The sequence below is a fragment of the Salarias fasciatus genome, chromosome 14 (genome assembly GCF_902148845.1).
Source record: "Salarias fasciatus chromosome 14, fSalaFa1.1, whole genome shotgun sequence".
Lineage (NCBI taxonomy): Eukaryota > Metazoa > Chordata > Actinopteri > Blenniiformes > Blenniidae > Salarias > Salarias fasciatus.
This window is the reverse complement of record NC_043758.1, coordinates 23,835,396-23,851,561: the sequence shown is the minus strand read 5'-3', so window position 1 is coordinate 23,851,561 and position 16,166 is coordinate 23,835,396. Positions and strand designations below refer to the sequence as shown.

The following is a 16,166-nucleotide window of genomic DNA, read 5'->3' as shown; positions in this document are numbered from 1 at the left end:
CTGCTGTACAATAAGCTGCGGAGCCTTTGATCGCAGCATGTTTTTCATTGCATGTTAGTGCGAGCTTCATCACATGCAGACTTTTGGTTTCAACTAGTGAAGTGGACAATGTCACCCAGGTTGGTTTGATTTAGGCAAGATTGTTTCCTTCTGAAGATATTGAACACATACAAACAGGGGGAAATGTGAAGTCGCACTGACCTTTTGCAATCAAACCAGGTCATTCTTGAGTAAGAATAAACATGTGACGCATGTCGGAAGGTGAAGAATCATCAAAACAAGATGCTGCTAAACGAACTCTTAAAAAACTGCTGCTCTCAAAATGTTTTAAAGTTCACCAACGATGACACCAAGCCACAAAAATGTCTCCGTAAAGCCACCAGCACCAGAGAAACTCTAAAACGAGACTCCGTCAACTCTTTATTTTCACTCCGATCACCTGTGGCTTGCACAGCAATGCACAGTTTCCAGCATCACACCAAACAATCCTTTACATAGAAAAATTAAAATTCTTTTACATTCTTAAAAACACTTTGTAGAAATCCTTAAACACAGTCAGCATACAGTAAACCTGTATAGCAGGCACACATTGTGTATATGAATATTATATATATATGTATGTATATATATATATATATATATATATATATATATATATATATATATATATATATATATATATATATATATATATATATATATATATAAAAAATCCCACACTTGAAAATCCCACTTCAAGTTTTGATCAGTAGTTGTTTGATAGCTCCCAGAGAATGATCCCAGACTGAAAAGAACACCTCAGAAAATATCTTCTTATGAAAATACACCAGTACCCTCCGGGGTCCTCACATTTTCAGGACACTTTTTTTCTTCCTTTTGGAAGACCTTGTTTATTACAAGCACTCATCACACAGCGCAAACACACACAGCACGCACGCACGCGCGCACACACACAGACACAAGACACAGTACTGTCATATCTCTTTCGATAGTGCACGTCTCATCTCTTGTCCCAGGTGCATTCATGAACAACTGGGAAAAGTCCGATCTTCCAGCGGGGGGAAAAGACTCTTATCAGACACAGACTTCATTAGCTTAGCACGAGTGGTTAGCCGGGGGGGGGGGAGAAGAGTATTTCCAGAACTGTTTGTGGATAATTCTGATTTTACACATAGAATTTAATCCATGTGTTGGTCCATTCAGGGGAACGCAGCACTTGATTGTCGATTATCTATCGATTTTTGAGGAGCTAACTCATCCAGGATATGAGATTTTTCCCCAAACGGAAGGTTTCCGAATCCTCAGTTGCATGAAGGCTCCATTTTTCCACAGGTACCCCTCCAGCCTGTAAACTTTGTTCTACTCTGGGTGCACGTTTCACATAAAGATGACGATGTAAATACATTCATAGTTCCACACAGGACTCTACCGGGTTGTCGTCCGACTCCTTTGAGGCCCTTTGAGTCCTTTGATCCTGAACCACAATGTGTGGGAATTTTAACCCCACAGCAGGAAAAATATTCCCACTTTGGATCTTTTTCCAGCATTTTTTTTTTTTTTTCCTTGTGAGAAAATATGATATATCATCATATAATATATCATGGCACAAACACACACAAGGCCACTTTGTCAGGGGGTTGCAGAGGAGTACCAAAGTCCACTCGACGTCCATTTAAGTTCATCTGCAGCCCTCTTGATGAGCCTCCATCCAGAGGCCCCCCTGCATTTAAGGGGGGGGGGTCTGAGGCTCAGACCGTGAGAGGGTCCAGTCCTCTGGCTCGGTGCTATGTTGCCAGCCGTTCCTCAATCATGAGCGGCACTTTGACCTCAGAGTCCAGCACTGCCTTCAGCTCCACCCCAGAGTCCTCCCCACCGTCCTCCCCCCCCTCCTCCTCCACCATGGCCTCCTCCACGCCCCTCATCCGACGGGCCCTCCTGGACCGGTGGCTGCTGCGTCTCCGGGGCAGGCAGAAGAGGGCTCTGAAGTCGAGGTGGGCGAGGGTGACCTCCAGGGTGTAGTAGAGGGACCAGAAGAGAGCGATGCAGCCCAGCAGCAGGAGGAACTGGAGAGAGGGAGAGACAGAGGGAGGTGAAGGAAACAGAAGCAGCAATCAGCCCTCCATAAGTCACTCATGGTTGAAACCAACTTTGATCCTTTTGCCCTCCGTACCTTGAGGCTGTTGGAGGTGAAGGGGCTGATGATTTCTGGGGGGATGTCCAGGCCCGGTGGGCAGGGGAGGGAGAAGCTGCTGTCCAGGTACTTGCCGCTCATGGCCTCCTCCACAAGCCTGTCAATATTCACACGGCCAATCAGCTCGCTGTATCACTGGTATCACTGCGATTCTGGTCACCTGCTGCTTGACAGTGACGGCATGGCTGATCAGCGTCGAGTGAGAATTGCAAGCTGGGTTACCTCTGTCTGTCCTTAATTTCCTCGAAGCTCATGGACGAGCCGTACAGAGTCAGCTTCCACTGCTTCAGCACTCCCGCAGCGCTGCACTGATCGGACGATCCCTCTCCTCGAGGAACGGAAGGAAGTGAGAAAGCAGTGTCCACACTTTCACTTTTCACGTATGAGTGTGTGTCTTACTGTGGTCAGATATCTTGAGGGTGTACAGTCCTTTTGCTCTCTCTCCCCAGCAGCGCACAGTGGAAAAAGTCCAGTCCTGGTAGCCTGCTGCATCTCTGAGCGCACGCAAACATACACACAACCCCCAGTTCTTTATTGTGGTCTGGATAAATGATGTTAAAATCAACTTCATCATTCACAGCTCTTTTTCCATAAAGGTCGATCTGACATCTCGCTGCACTTTGAAAGAACGGACCTGTCGATGGCCCGTCGAGCGCCGATGATGGACGTCATGCCGCTGGGACAGACCAGCATGATCTCCAGATTGCCCCGGCAGGGGTGGGTGATCGTCACGGTGACGGCCACGTGCTCCAGCGTCTCCATTCCCGACTGATCCAGTTCCTCAGCGGAGACTGAGAGAGAAGAGCACAGATCAAGCCAGCTGTGTGTGAGAGACCACGCCACAATGTGTGAAAAACATGATTTGGACATCCCAGAATATTTGAATATTATGGTTGTTTCTTAACAGAAACAGAAACCCGTCTTCCAAAACGTCTGTACTTAGGGTAAGGCCATCTGTTACTCTCCTCATGGATATATGCGCCATCGCTCAAAATGCATGAACAGTAGTGTTTCACATTAAAATGTGATAAATGATAAAGCGTAAAATTGCTTCTTTTTTTTTTGTAATTCTTGCAAGAGAGTTGAATGAGTTAAAAATTTCAAGAAGCAGCATTAGGATCATGTTTTTAACACAGGTTAGTAATTGTTCTTCTCAGATGATTGACCATGAAAAAAATGAATTTAGGAAGAGAAACAAACTAGATTATTTAAAATTGAAAAGATAAAGTAAAGGTGTAAACCAGATACACCTGAATTTAGGAAACAAATACAATATGCAGAGAAAATGAGTGCAGAAGATAAAGGAATGGTTACATAATCAAACAGATTAGATTCTATCGAACCATGATCTGTCACTGCCCTGCAGTAACTTTAAAGCCAGATGACCCTCGCATTTCATAACATTGTTGAGCTTCTGTCCATTAACTGAGCTCAGTAAATGAAATATCCCATCAGATTGTCAAATCTCCACTTTCTCTCGGTCAAACTGCCGTGACGGAGCCACTCTGACCGCCTGCTGCCCTCCCACTTCCAGTGTCTGGTCATTTTTTTTTTTTGGCATTTCCTGCACTCCGACTCCTAATGAAACGCAGCGCTGGCTGACCATGTAGGGCTGCATACATCCTCCGGCCAGGGAAACACACATGGAGGGGAGCGTACACAAGAGGTGGCAAAGAGATGGACGATAGGTTAACAAAAAAAAGAGGAGGGGGGTTTGGAGTGAAATGAGGACGGAGGAAACAAGAGGATGGAGGAAAAAAACATGAGGAAAAAGAATAAACTAAAGACACTGTGACATCAGGTGCATGGAGCATGTATAGGCTACTGAAGTACTTGGGTATACATCCTTCTGTTGATCATGAAAATTGTATAAAAATGAGAAACTGCAAATTTTTTTATCAGAAAGTAACTCGAATGTAAACTCATGACATAGAAACCTGTTGCACATGGATCACTGTTTTCTTACTGAGCTGAAAAGTGTCAAACACAACATATGTTACATTTAAATATACACTGGCAGGGAAAAAAAGGGTGAATTCACTGTGAAGAGATAGGTTTTGACCTCTTTTCAACTTTTCTCCATCTATTTCCAGTGCATTCCCAGTTCATTAATCTCTCTTCAGCCTGTCTCCTTTGCTTTCTTTCAAAGCGTCAAACTCTCCTCCAACATAACTGGCGCTGCCTGTAATGTACATGCATAACTTTCAATCAGGAAAAGGTCAAGCACAGCTATGCAGCTGCTGCCTCGTTTGAGAAAACAACACGACCCCTTTCGCCCCGAGCTGGACGCGCTCGCGGTTTCAAGGCCAAATCCAGTCACAGCGTGCGCGAAACATAAACACGGCAGCTGTGTTTACACGGTAACATTTTGTCGATCTGAGTTAATTCCTTCAAAGTGAGGGATCAGATTTTCCTGTTTACATGAAAACTGAGCAAAGGGATCAGATTGAGTCCCCCAAACATTTAATATCCCATGTTCCATTTACAATGACTCTGATCTGATAATAAAAAGGATTAACCCATCTCATTCTATCACTTTGCAATTCAAATTGGATAGCTTCAATCTAATTAGAGCCAACTGCTTCGACATGGTTTTAATTGGATTTGTTATCATGCATCTAACAGCTACTGACACACGGTTAACTGGAGCTTCACACGGGCAGCAGAAAATGTGGAACGCTGAAAGTGAGGTGTACAAGCCAGCGAGGCAGTGCCAGCTGACAGAAACTACAACAACAAACAGTGAACCGTGGGGCAGGCGGATCTGGCAACGATCTCAGAGGTTTAAAGGAGAAAATGTGGAAGAAGGGAGCCTGATGTGACTTCATTTCTTTTCGGAAATGAAGTCCAGACACACTTTGTCAGTGTGATGTGTAACTTTCAGCAGAACAACACACTGGTTTGGGCTCCCAGATGTAATAAGGCCATAACAGAGGGAAGATAAAGATCGAGGGAGAAGAGGAAAAGACATGAGGTAGAAGGAAATGTTTCTGCTTGAATGAGGTCACTGCGAGGATATGTGAGAAAAGGCGTGAGGGAGAGAGATCGCTCCCACAGATAGCTCGACGTGAGAAAGTTTGAAAGGTGAGAAGCGAGACAGGAATGAAAGAAGGAGACAAAACACTGAAGGTGACTTATGTAAAGAAAAGGGGGAGAAGCAGAAAAATCTGGAAAAGTCTCACTCAACATTACCTAATATGGACAGAGAGACTGTCTGAGGAGCGGACGGGGTGGGAGGAGGGAGGAGGTAGGGAGGAGGGAGGGAGGCAGCCACAGAGTGCAGTGTGTAAACTCGACAAGTAACTGTCCAGAGCTGAGCTCAGGGAGCGAGGGGAGCCGACTCTTACCGTCCCAGGTACGGACCAGCTGATTGGGATAAGTCCGGATGGACATTTCCTCCTTCATCACTGGGCTCTGATGGGACATGAGGAACGGCACCGTCTCCCACACCTGATTTAAACACAAACAAAAAAGAAACAGACTGTTACTTAATCTGCAAAGGAAATTACATTCAGGATTAAATGACCTCGCAGTAAATAGTTCAGAGGTTACAGTCGAAAGATGCCTGGGTGTACCTTCGCAGCGTTGACCAGTCTCCAGGCGTTGAGCAGACCGAAGCCGTGCTGGTGGCTGTGATGAAAACCTGCTCCGTTCACCTTCCAGTCTGCACTACTGTCACACTATCGCAACGACACATGAGAAAAAGTGTTACGGTGTCGGCTTCAGACGAGCTGGTTAACTAATTCAGCTCAAACTGGTCCTGAATAATCACTGCCTTGCATGTTTTCAGACCGATCCTTGTTAAGGATCCATTTGTTACAACTGGATGTGCTGGAACAGAGCTGCAGCTTAAACAGGACTGTCAACCTCCACCGCCTGCATGGGACACTACCGCAGAAGCATGAATCCTGTCTTTGTGAGAATTACTTGCAGAGTCTCATCAGATTTTCTTAGATTATTGTGTTGTTCTGATCGTCTCCGACTAACTTCTCTGACTGTTAATATATGAAAAAATAACATTTAGGCAGAATTAACTCATTCAAACTTCAAAGATGGAAGAAAAAAGGAAATTATGGTTATTTGCTTGTTAATTGGTTTTGCTGCTTTTCTCTATCATGGTATATTATCTTGAAAACCAATAGCTACTTGGTCATAATGACAATCACCTGAAACACAGGTCTGTAATGCTGTCTGTAGAAAATGAGTGGGAATACTTTAATTCAATTCTATTAACAAAGCTCGAAAAAACACTGCCATCTCGGGTCGCTTCTACTGAGAAAAAAAAAAAAACTATTTCACACGACTGGATGATGGTTCTAGGACGCCTCCTGCCACACGATGGTGTTGTGGTTAGCTTTCTCACAGTCAGGTGAAGATTCAGTTGGAGTCTGGGCTTGAGGATTTTTCTATGCTGACTCTGCAAGTCCTGTCCAGATGCTGTGGTCTCCAAAACACCGGTGCTTGAGGTTGATTGTGGACTTCAAAATACTTGTAGATATGAATGCTTGTCTGTGCTTGCCTTGCGACAGTGTGGCAGTGAAAGACAAAAGCTAAAATGCCCCTATCGCCCCCCTGGTGGGTACAATAATGTTCAAATGGCAGTCTGAGGATGCCAAGAGGAAACGGAGAGGGCTTGCCTGGGTGGCAGTGAAGGCGATGATGTGCTGGACATCCCTCCAGCTGAGGCAGGGCCGGACCTGCAGCATGAGAGCCACCATTCCCGCTGCCAGCGGGGCTGCTGCCGACGTGCCGGTGTGACCGTCCGTACAGCCCGTCCCCTGCCGCATGGACCAGTCCGACGTCACCTGCCAAACCGGACGGACGGATCAACGAACTGAGCGTCTGACATACAGTCGAGGTTGTACGAACCCTGGCAGACATCCAAATGTAAACAGAAATCAGTCTGCACGCAGGTATACATTAAAGTAACAGACTGATGCAAAACCTTGAGAGAACATGACCAAAGCAAGCTGGGGGTGGAGGCTTGGTACATAAACGTGCACGTTACTCAGGCGCCAGCGCCAGCCTGTTTGACAATTTGACATATTTACTGCGGCTGGGCAGAGTTCAGCAGTGTTCCTGTACGGCAAGTGGAGTACATTAGGGATGCATGAGAGGGGGTTAAGGCCCTGGGAGTGTTGAGCTTTAAGAAGATGAAAAGGAGTAAAGGGAATGCTAAAGCAATAAAAATAAAGAAAAAAAAAAGGACGCAGCCACTTAAAGAAAGTAGAAACAGAAGAGTTTGAAAGATTGACATTTATCAGCAAACTAAAAAAGACCCTTAAAATACTGTTAGAATCCTCCAGCGTCGTGTGTCTGAGCTATATTGGGCGACCGGACCCAGCTGCACATGCATCTTCCATGTACACAACCGGCTGCCTCACACATTAGTGGCTGCCTGTTTGACAGGACCACAGCGATGCGAGCTGAGGTATTCCCGATCCTGTTTACATGCAAAGCACATGTGGGCCTTGCCCAAAAGCTGCTCCGTCCAACTAGACGGAGTCCAGATGCCATGAATTATCGGGCCGTGCTGGGATTCCCAGGAGGGCCAGTCATCCGCGACCGCCGCAGCTGTCTGTGTGGTGACAGTGGAGGATCCACCATTAGGGGCTTCTATACACATCATGCGCTTACCATTAGCAAGAGGACCTGTGGTTAAAATCCTGCAGTTCAGAGAGTCACCTTAATCCATCACAAGGAGACATGCTAAACCTCTGATTAAACATTCAAAACCACAACTTTTGATTTTTCCTTCGACTTTTCCAGATGGCCTGCGAGCGGACTGGGGGCTGCAGTCGGGTCTGGCTTTCTCTAAAGAAGACCCGAACATGTCTAAGCGATCCTCAGCATTGCAATGACATCCCAGTCCAAACTGTGTTGCCGTGGTGACGCACCCAAACAGCAGCAAACAGGGGTCATTGACTTCAGCTGGCCTTTTTTTTTTTTCCCTGTCGCCATCAGAAACATCGTTTTCAGATGGAAATAACTGCTGAGCATTCATGGGCTTCCAAACAACTGCTCCTCCTCACTACAAGCTATGCTTTAAGGCTTTTCAGGTTCAGAACTGTGGTATAAATAAATCCTGTTTTACATAACATGTTTGGTTAAACTCCATAAATATAAAAAAAAAACCTGCAATCAATGGTCAAAAACCAACTTTTCTTTTACACTACTTGGCCACAAGTATTGGTAATCAAGTGCAAATCTGTATTATTTTTTTCCCATGCAAATTGATGATTTAATCCAAATTCTGAGTTCACATCATGCAACAAAAAAGGAATCAAGATTTCAAAACCAGACTTCCATGAAGTGATGTGAAAATTCCTTGAGCCCCAGACACAATGACCTGCACTATTCAGCAGAACATTTGGTAACGAAGTCTGAATTTTTTCCATCTTCCACTGATACGGCAGCATCGCTGGTTCAACAGTTTCTTCTCAGCCATTGGTTTGTGTGGCTGAATGTGTTTATTTTCCTCATACGCAAGACAAATGGATTTTTTTTTGTCACTAGTGCAGAAATTTTATGCTACATTTTCTGCCTTAATGCCTCAAGTACCACAGACAGTGAAGCAGCCTGAGAGCATGACAGTGCTATCACCTTATTCTATGTGTGTGTGTGTGTGTGTGTGTGTGTGTGTGTGTGTGTGTGTGTGTACTCAGGACTGAGATTTTCTTGCTTATACGGTTGTTTTTTTTTTTTGGTTTATACAAAATTCATGATGATTATAGCTCAAGTTTTTGAATGACTTGTGGTCTCAATACAAAAGTTAGTGTGTGCGTGTGCTGTGACGACCTACAATGCTCCTCAGTTTGCTCCCTCCACTGCTGAATGTGACCGCCAGCATAGATGCACACTCCTCGGCGTAAAAGGGCATCCTGCCTTTCTCGTCAACAGCTCCTACAACACACACACACACACACACTGTGATTGCTCCTGAACATGTGGCCACACCCAAACCAAAGTCCCCTGAGAAAAACAAAACACACCCAAATCCTGAGTGTGTCTGCATAGACATGCACCTGAGAGTGTATTCATTGTCTTACCAATTGTGATTGTGTAGATTGAGTTGGCATAGCCGTCGTAGTTGCAGTTGTCGTCGTACTGGCCTCCGTTGCCACTGGCAACCACAAAGATACTCCCGAAGCCTCGCCTGCCTGCGATCACGCCATGCTGCAGAGCTGCCTGCAGATCAGACAGAAAAATTTAGGACATGAATGAAAAGATCAAAGCAAAACTAACCAGTTCAAACTGTGGAACAAAATGTTCTTCTACAAATCACAAATTAATTCCTCTAACTGATCCCTTGCAATGTGCTTCCCTCTGCTGGAGAAACACAGAGCAAAACACCTCCCACCTTGCCAAGGGGATGAGGCCCATCCACAGTGTGTCCATCGTCATCTGGTCCCCAGCTACAAGAAAACACAACAGGTAAAGGAAACTGCAGTGGTTTGCAAAACAAAGGATTAAATTCAAGAAAACAATCTGATTCTCATGCTGCAATACTATCACTTAGTGAAAAATAAAGAAGTGTGTCATGAAATAATGAAGATGATTGTAATGTAGTCGGATGGAGGAACTGTCGGCTGCTTATAGAGAACCCTGACTTAGAAAATGAAACTGTTAGCCACCATGTCTCTGTACAGGAAGTGACTGGCATTCCAGGTGTGAAAGTTCAAGTTTATTTGCGTATTTCCCTTTAATACACTGAAATAAAATTACTCAATGCATGTTACACAATTTGCTGGTGAAATTAGATTGTGTGATAAGATTTTTGCCTGCTATAAAAAACAGAGCAGCAGAACATCAGATATGTACAGCAGACGTTTATCTAACATGCTTTTCCCCAAGCAAAGGGCGCCCTGTTTATAAATGTGTTGTAACTACCGGGTGCGCCGAACACGAGAAGAGAAAGACGTCGAACCTGCAGCTGTAGATGTCATTGACTTGGTAGTGCTTGTTGAAAGCGATAGCCTCCAGGCTGTCAGTGAGCGGGCCATCCAGCACTCTGATACCTGTGAAGGACGCACTGAATTACTTTACTTCTGCCTCCACATGCATGCATCACCTGTCGGGGACATTATGACCTCTGGGTTTGTACCAGTGAGAACAAGCTAAAGCCTTCTGTCCACACCTGCCACCTTGCTGCCATAAGCCACCCCGACGGCACAGAAGCTGTTGTTGGGAACAGCTGCGATCTCTCCAGCACACCGAGTGCCATGGTGGTTGTCACTGTGGTCATCCGGGTGAGGCATGGGGTCTGGGTCGTTGGAGTTCAGGTCATAGCTGCCCTCTGGACTCTTAATATAAAAAAGAAAAAAAAAAAGCATAGAATCACTGTCAAATGTCAAAATATGTATTTTCAAAAAAAAAAAAAACAAAAGACAAAGAACTGATCCTTTTCATCGGTCTAAACAGTTTGTGTCACGTAAATCCACGTAGCACTCAATAGCAGTTTTGCCCTCTGGTAGTGAGGATGATAATTCATGGTCTTCCTAACAGTCAAGGTAACCCATCCCTGCCCTTCAGTGTTCTTTAAGTTAGGAAAAAACAGGTTAAACAGGATATCATCCAGACTTAGAGCATCCATAAAGCCACTGCTAATGCTGGAGATTTATAACGCATTCAATACACTCATAGAAGCAAACAGCCTCTGAATTGCAGTCCTCCCTTCTGCCACTGCAGTTTTTCAAGTTTGTCTGCTGTAGCTACAAACTTTAAGCTCTGAGGACTTTGTCAGGGCTGCCTTCCATGAGACACTTTCTCTTCCATGAGACACTTTCTCTTCCATGAGACACTTTCTCTGGCTTTCCTCTGCTGTATACACCTCAACAACGTCATTTTCTTTCTCAAACATGAACCTCGGCATTTTTACCTAAAAAAAAAAAAAAAAAAAAAAAGCAATTACAGCAATAATATGAATGGAAGTATATCACTCACACACTATGTTGCCATCACACCTAAAAAAAGTACTTCTTTAGTCCAACTGAAACTTCACTTTAAAAGTTCATAAATATGTAAGATCAAGTGGAACAAAGTTTTCTAAGTCAGACAAACACACCCAGATAATGAGACTGGAAGTCAATCTACTCCTGCATTGATACAAAAACACAAAAGCTCAAAACAGAACAAGCTGACTGACTGCTAACTTCAAACATGGAAAATGTGGTGAAGTGTATTTTTTTGGACAGACACGGCACACTTCATGCTGTGCGATGTTGTAGGCCAAACAGAAATGGCAAAAACTGCCGACCTCAGACTGCATATCACCAAGATGTTTCCAGCAGTAAACCAATTACACTGTCCACACATGTACCCCGGGACGAACACATTAGTCCAATTAGACGACTTTGTCGAGTCGCAAATGAAGCCCAACTAAGCCGTGCATGTAAACACACCGACTGATCCCAGATTGAAATTGCTGTTGGAGTTTTGACCTACATAGTTAAGCTGAATATCCTGGTGAGTGTGTTCCACCCCATCGTCCACAACCACCACGGTGACTCCTTGGCCTGTGATGTTCCGCTCCCACACTCCTGTCACGTTGATATCCATGCCCTTATGGATTTTGTTGTGCTGCAGAGACCAAAGGACGGAAGCAGAAGTGACGGGGGAGTCAGATAATCACTTTTCTTTCCTCGAGGCAGTAATTGAAAGACCAACACAATACTAAAGATATGCCTCACCAGATGCCACTGCTTAGGGTAGTTGGGGTCATTGAAAGCCAGTGACCTCTTGGAGCGGCTGAGCACACTCTCCTTGGAATACCACAGGACATGAGGGTGGGCGGCGAGCACGTCCCCGGGATGGACGCCGTCTCTCGGCACACGCGCCACGGTCCCAACAGCAGGATTCACAGAGCACAGCAGGTAGTGGCCTTCCAGCTGTCCTATCTGGCCACGGTTCTGCAGCCCAGCCTGCTCTGCTACCTGTGATGGGGAGAAAGTCGACTTGAAACAGGATGACACTCAGCTCGCTGATGTAACATTTAAACGTGAGAAAAAGATTCTGAGGTTAGTTCAAGTCGTGATGCAATCGTAGTTTTTTTAGCTGGACCTGATGTTAGATGATAAAGCAAAAGACCAGACTCACTAAACTTAAATCCAAATAATCCTCCAGACAAGCATTTATTATTGAATTCTGTTTAAATGCACACACTAAACTTCCATGCTAAATGTATGGAGTTGTTTAGAGAGAATTCATTTCCAAACACTGAATCTGGAATGGAAATGTTCCCCAAAGTTGAGAAATGCATCCATTAATTTAGAAACGCAAGAAAGGTCTTTATGCAAATATTTGTTTCACTGCTTTGATAAAATCTGAGATCTTTTTTTTCCAATGTAATTTTAAGCTAACAAGACAAAAGTTTCTGACTCCTCATGTTGAAGCAACACAGACATGTGCAGTGTTCTGGGAGTTTCATCTGCACTGTGACATTTGTACAAAAGCAGTTCTGAGTTTTATTAAATGATGACCTTATTTGAAATATGAACAAAAAAGACTGTTTTTGTGAAAACTGAGGAGGAGAAATGAACAGAAATAAGTTATTATGAATCTGAGAGTTACCCTGTTGGCGATGACATCCAGGTGTATGGAGTCCTGTTCATCATTATCATCTTCTATGTAGTGTGAGCCAGCTTGGAGCCGGACAGCCCAGGACTGACCAGGACCGCATGAGGGGGACAGCCAGGGTGAGGGGTGGGAGGAGGACGTGAAGGGGATGGAGGGGGTGACCGAGGGCAGGAGGGTGACCAGCAATAGCACAAAGGAAGAGAGAAAAATCAAAAAGAGGAATGTGGGGAAAAGGGGAGTGGCCATAGCAAGGACACAGGGTCAGCCAGGCAAGTCCTCCACATCTGAACAGCAACCTGGACATGAGACAGAAAGGACACTTTGAGAGTGAGAGGACGGACATGTATCGTCTGTGTGTGGCTTTCTGAGGCAACATATTAAATTCGCAGCATCATGCTTCCTGAGAAGTGAGAGAGAGCTGTGACTGTGGGACATTTGATCAACACTTTAGTTACATCAATGGTAGTGCACAGACTAGTGCAAATAGGTTTTCATTATTGGATGTTATTTTATGGAGATAGATTTTTTTTTTTAATAAACAAGAGTCAACAGCAGCAACAAAGAAAAGTTGTTGGTAACTGGAAAAGAAGATCTGGCAATTTTTTTCATGGGCACAAGTTGCATACTCTGCTCAGCTGCCCATCCCACAAATAGATTCATTTAACCATCTATCTTCTATACTAGTTCATCTTGTTCATGGTCACAGACTGGAGGAGCCAATCCATGCTAAGGCAAGGTACACCTGGACAGGTCGCTACTCCATCACAAGGCAAACACAGACAGAAAGACAACCACATACTCACATTCACATCTATGGGCAAATTAGGATTGTCAGTTAACTTCACATGCATGTTTGTATCCTGGGGCTGGGGGTGGGGGGATCTGAGTACTCAAAGAAAACCCACGCACACACATGGAGAACACGCAAACTCTGAGAACCCATGACATACAAGCTGTGGAAAGAAAGTGCGAACAACTGAACCACCTTGCAGCCCCCACAAATCGATGTTTTTTTTTTTTGTTTTTACAAATGTGGCACCATTTAAAAGAGATACAGGCAGGCTGTTGTGGAATAAGATTGTCACAACAAATAATATCCAAAATAACAAATTCTCTTAATTTTTGTGCAGCAAGTCACCTGAATAATAACATCCACACTATCAGAACCATCTTTGCATGGACTTTATTAAATTTATCACCAAGCATGAGTCACTGACACTCAATACAAGAGGAAAACTACTCAACAGGTTTTGAAATGTTCGATTAAACTACTATGACCGATCTATTATACTAGAAGGTAACTATAAAACCACGATTTACCAATACAACTCCACATAAATATAAAAAAAGCCTTTTATGTAACAAAACGCGCCAGTGCCAGCTGCTTTGTTTTACGGACCAATTAAAGATTCGCGAACAGCTGTATACATACCAGCGGATCACTCTTGAATTTCGATTAGGTAACACTGTCATCAGGAGCTTTCTAAACTTACTGTCTCACAATAAAAGTCGACCTGTGCTTCCGTGACAGCTAACACGAGATTAGCTGTCATTTCGCCTTAGCTTCGCTTTACATTTTAACGTTGTGCCAAATACCTTCTTTCAAGTTACTTGAACCCTTCAAAACATAGATATATGTATGTATGCCTACACTTTACACTGGAAAGAAGAATGGTGGGAGTCGCGTTTCAACAGGAGCGACGTTGTTTACTGTCGCTCAGTAGCGTTAGCTAGCACAGCGTCTCTAACTGTAGCGTTAAGCGTCGGGATGTTAATGGCCCACGCGGTGATAAAAAAAAAATAGCAGCGTTGAAACAGGTAACGCCGGTAAAGACTACAGGTTTGTGATGAAGCTCACCTTTCCACGGTATTTGTGTTCCTTCTCCGCCGCTTCTGGAGTTTGTAATAAACGCTGAGCTTGTCATCTCATTTCCGTAAGCGATCATGACGTAACTCCGTCACACGTTCGGTAGTTACGTCCTGACGTCGCATGACGCTTGGCCTCCCAGGGCTGCAGGATTCCCACCTTTCGTCTAGCTTTTCACTGACGCTACCTGTTGTCAGGATCTTCAATATAAAACGTGATCATTTTCTTTCTTTTTAATTCCCACATGTCAGTCTTTTACATGTCATTGTGTTGCAGTCTACACCACATAACCCGAGAACGAATCAAGACCAGAGCATTCCAAACCTACTTCCTAAACTAAAAAGGGGATAGAATTAGGTCAAGTCCAAGACCAGAGTACCCCAAGACTGAGGACCTTAGAACAGGCCAAGACAACGTTTTCATATTTTGTTTAGGTTATTGTATCCAAAAAAAATTATAAAATTGTTATTTCGAAAGTCATGCACTCAAATCGAGCCATCTGGGTCCATGATTTTCTAATTTTATTGGACACATATTCTCAGAGTTAATGTAACATTGGTGAACATTCTGCTTAATTTTTGCACAATAAAACAAGTTTATTTTCTTTTTAATAAAATCTCTGAGACCCCTAGCATCAGTGAGATGGTCTTTTCATATTTTCTGTTTGTTTGTGGTGAGGCCAAACATAGTAAATGCATTTTCTGCAATGTTTGCACACTTGGGAAACATTCATTGTACCTACCTGATCCGTTAAGTTTCCAAAAGCTTAAATGTACAATTTAATACATTCAAGAGAGGGAATGATAATATTAGAGGTCATCCTCTAAAATATAAGTTGGAGGATTAAATAAAAGAAAATTTTTCAAAGACTACACTATGAGCGTGGATGGGTATTATTGTGTATCCTCACCAGATCCTGCAGGACTCATGTTTCGCAAAACAGAAAACTTTCAAACCTTTCACAAAAATGTCTTGTTTTCTTGTATATCTAAAGCAATGTGAGAGTGTTGCTTTTTGTTTCACTTGTAGCTTGATTGCATGGATCTGCTGGAAATAGCACAGTCACCCATAATTATTTTAATGACTCCAGTAGCTGTTAGTGCTGACTTAATAGTGTTGTTGGATAGAGTAGTAAATTATAATGAGTGTACAAACACTAAGGTGTACAACCCTATAAAACTGCATGGAGTTAAAATAGTATCACCAGAATCTACAAAGAGTCTGAAACCTTATTAACAGTTACAATAAGTACTTTATTGGTTCAACAGTGCTGCCAGCGCCTCACAGATAAATAGACAGTTCTGAGTAGATCTATTTACAGCTTGCTCAGAGACAATACAAAGTTCCCCTTATAGACATACATCATGTTCTTTAGTGTACAGTGTAACATACTTTGGGCTGGTTTTCTTGTCAAAGCATATATGGTCCCTGTTGAAAGATGTGGTGAATTAGGCTGTGTGTCTGTGAGAGGAGCCCTATTAAGTTTTGGTTTGTTACCATGTAATGTGTTACATGTGCAAGTTGTCAGATGGA

The 16,166-nt window shown here is 43.7% G+C and overlaps 1 protein-coding gene across 2 annotated transcripts; it reads right to left on the bottom strand.

Moving 5' to 3' along the window:
- Positions 1-407: 407 nt before the first annotated feature.
- Positions 408-14,743, bottom strand: pcsk7 (proprotein convertase subtilisin/kexin type 7). Of its 2 annotated transcripts, XM_030108194.1 has the most exons (17): positions 14,625-14,743; positions 12,761-13,062; positions 11,881-12,123; positions 11,636-11,770; positions 10,329-10,494; positions 10,119-10,209; positions 9,552-9,606; positions 9,241-9,379; positions 8,994-9,094; positions 6,829-6,996; positions 5,767-5,871; positions 5,539-5,641; positions 2,826-2,982; positions 2,591-2,685; positions 2,414-2,519; positions 2,171-2,288; positions 1,785-2,063 (listed from the first exon to the last, which is right to left on the bottom strand). In XM_030108194.1, exons 2-17 carry the CDS (start codon positions 13,010-13,012, stop codon positions 1,785-1,787), a joined length of 2,313 nt encoding a protein of 770 aa, XP_029964054.1. In that variant the 5' UTR covers positions 13,013-13,062; positions 14,625-14,743. The 2 variants fall into 2 exon arrangements, with proteins under 2 accessions (XP_029964055.1, XP_029964054.1); XM_030108195.1 differs by lacking the exon at positions 14,625-14,743 and having other exon boundaries at positions 408-2,063; positions 12,761-13,012.
- Positions 14,744-16,166: the final 1,423 nt, after the last annotated feature.

Excerpts from the sequence above, each read along its gene's own strand:
- pcsk7 (XM_030108194.1), bottom strand. The coding sequence starts at position 13,012 with ATGGCCACTCCCCTTTTCCCCACATTCCTCTTTTTGATTTTTCTCTCT. Across the intron at positions 10,210-10,328 it reads TTATGGCAGCAAGGTGGCAG|GTATCAGAGTGCTGGATGGC; the intron begins GTGTGGACAGAA and ends CGTCCTTCACAG. Across the intron at positions 5,642-5,766 it reads GACTGGTCAACGCTGCGAAG|GTGTGGGAGACGGTGCCGTT; the intron begins GTACACCCAGGC and ends TGTTTAAATCAG.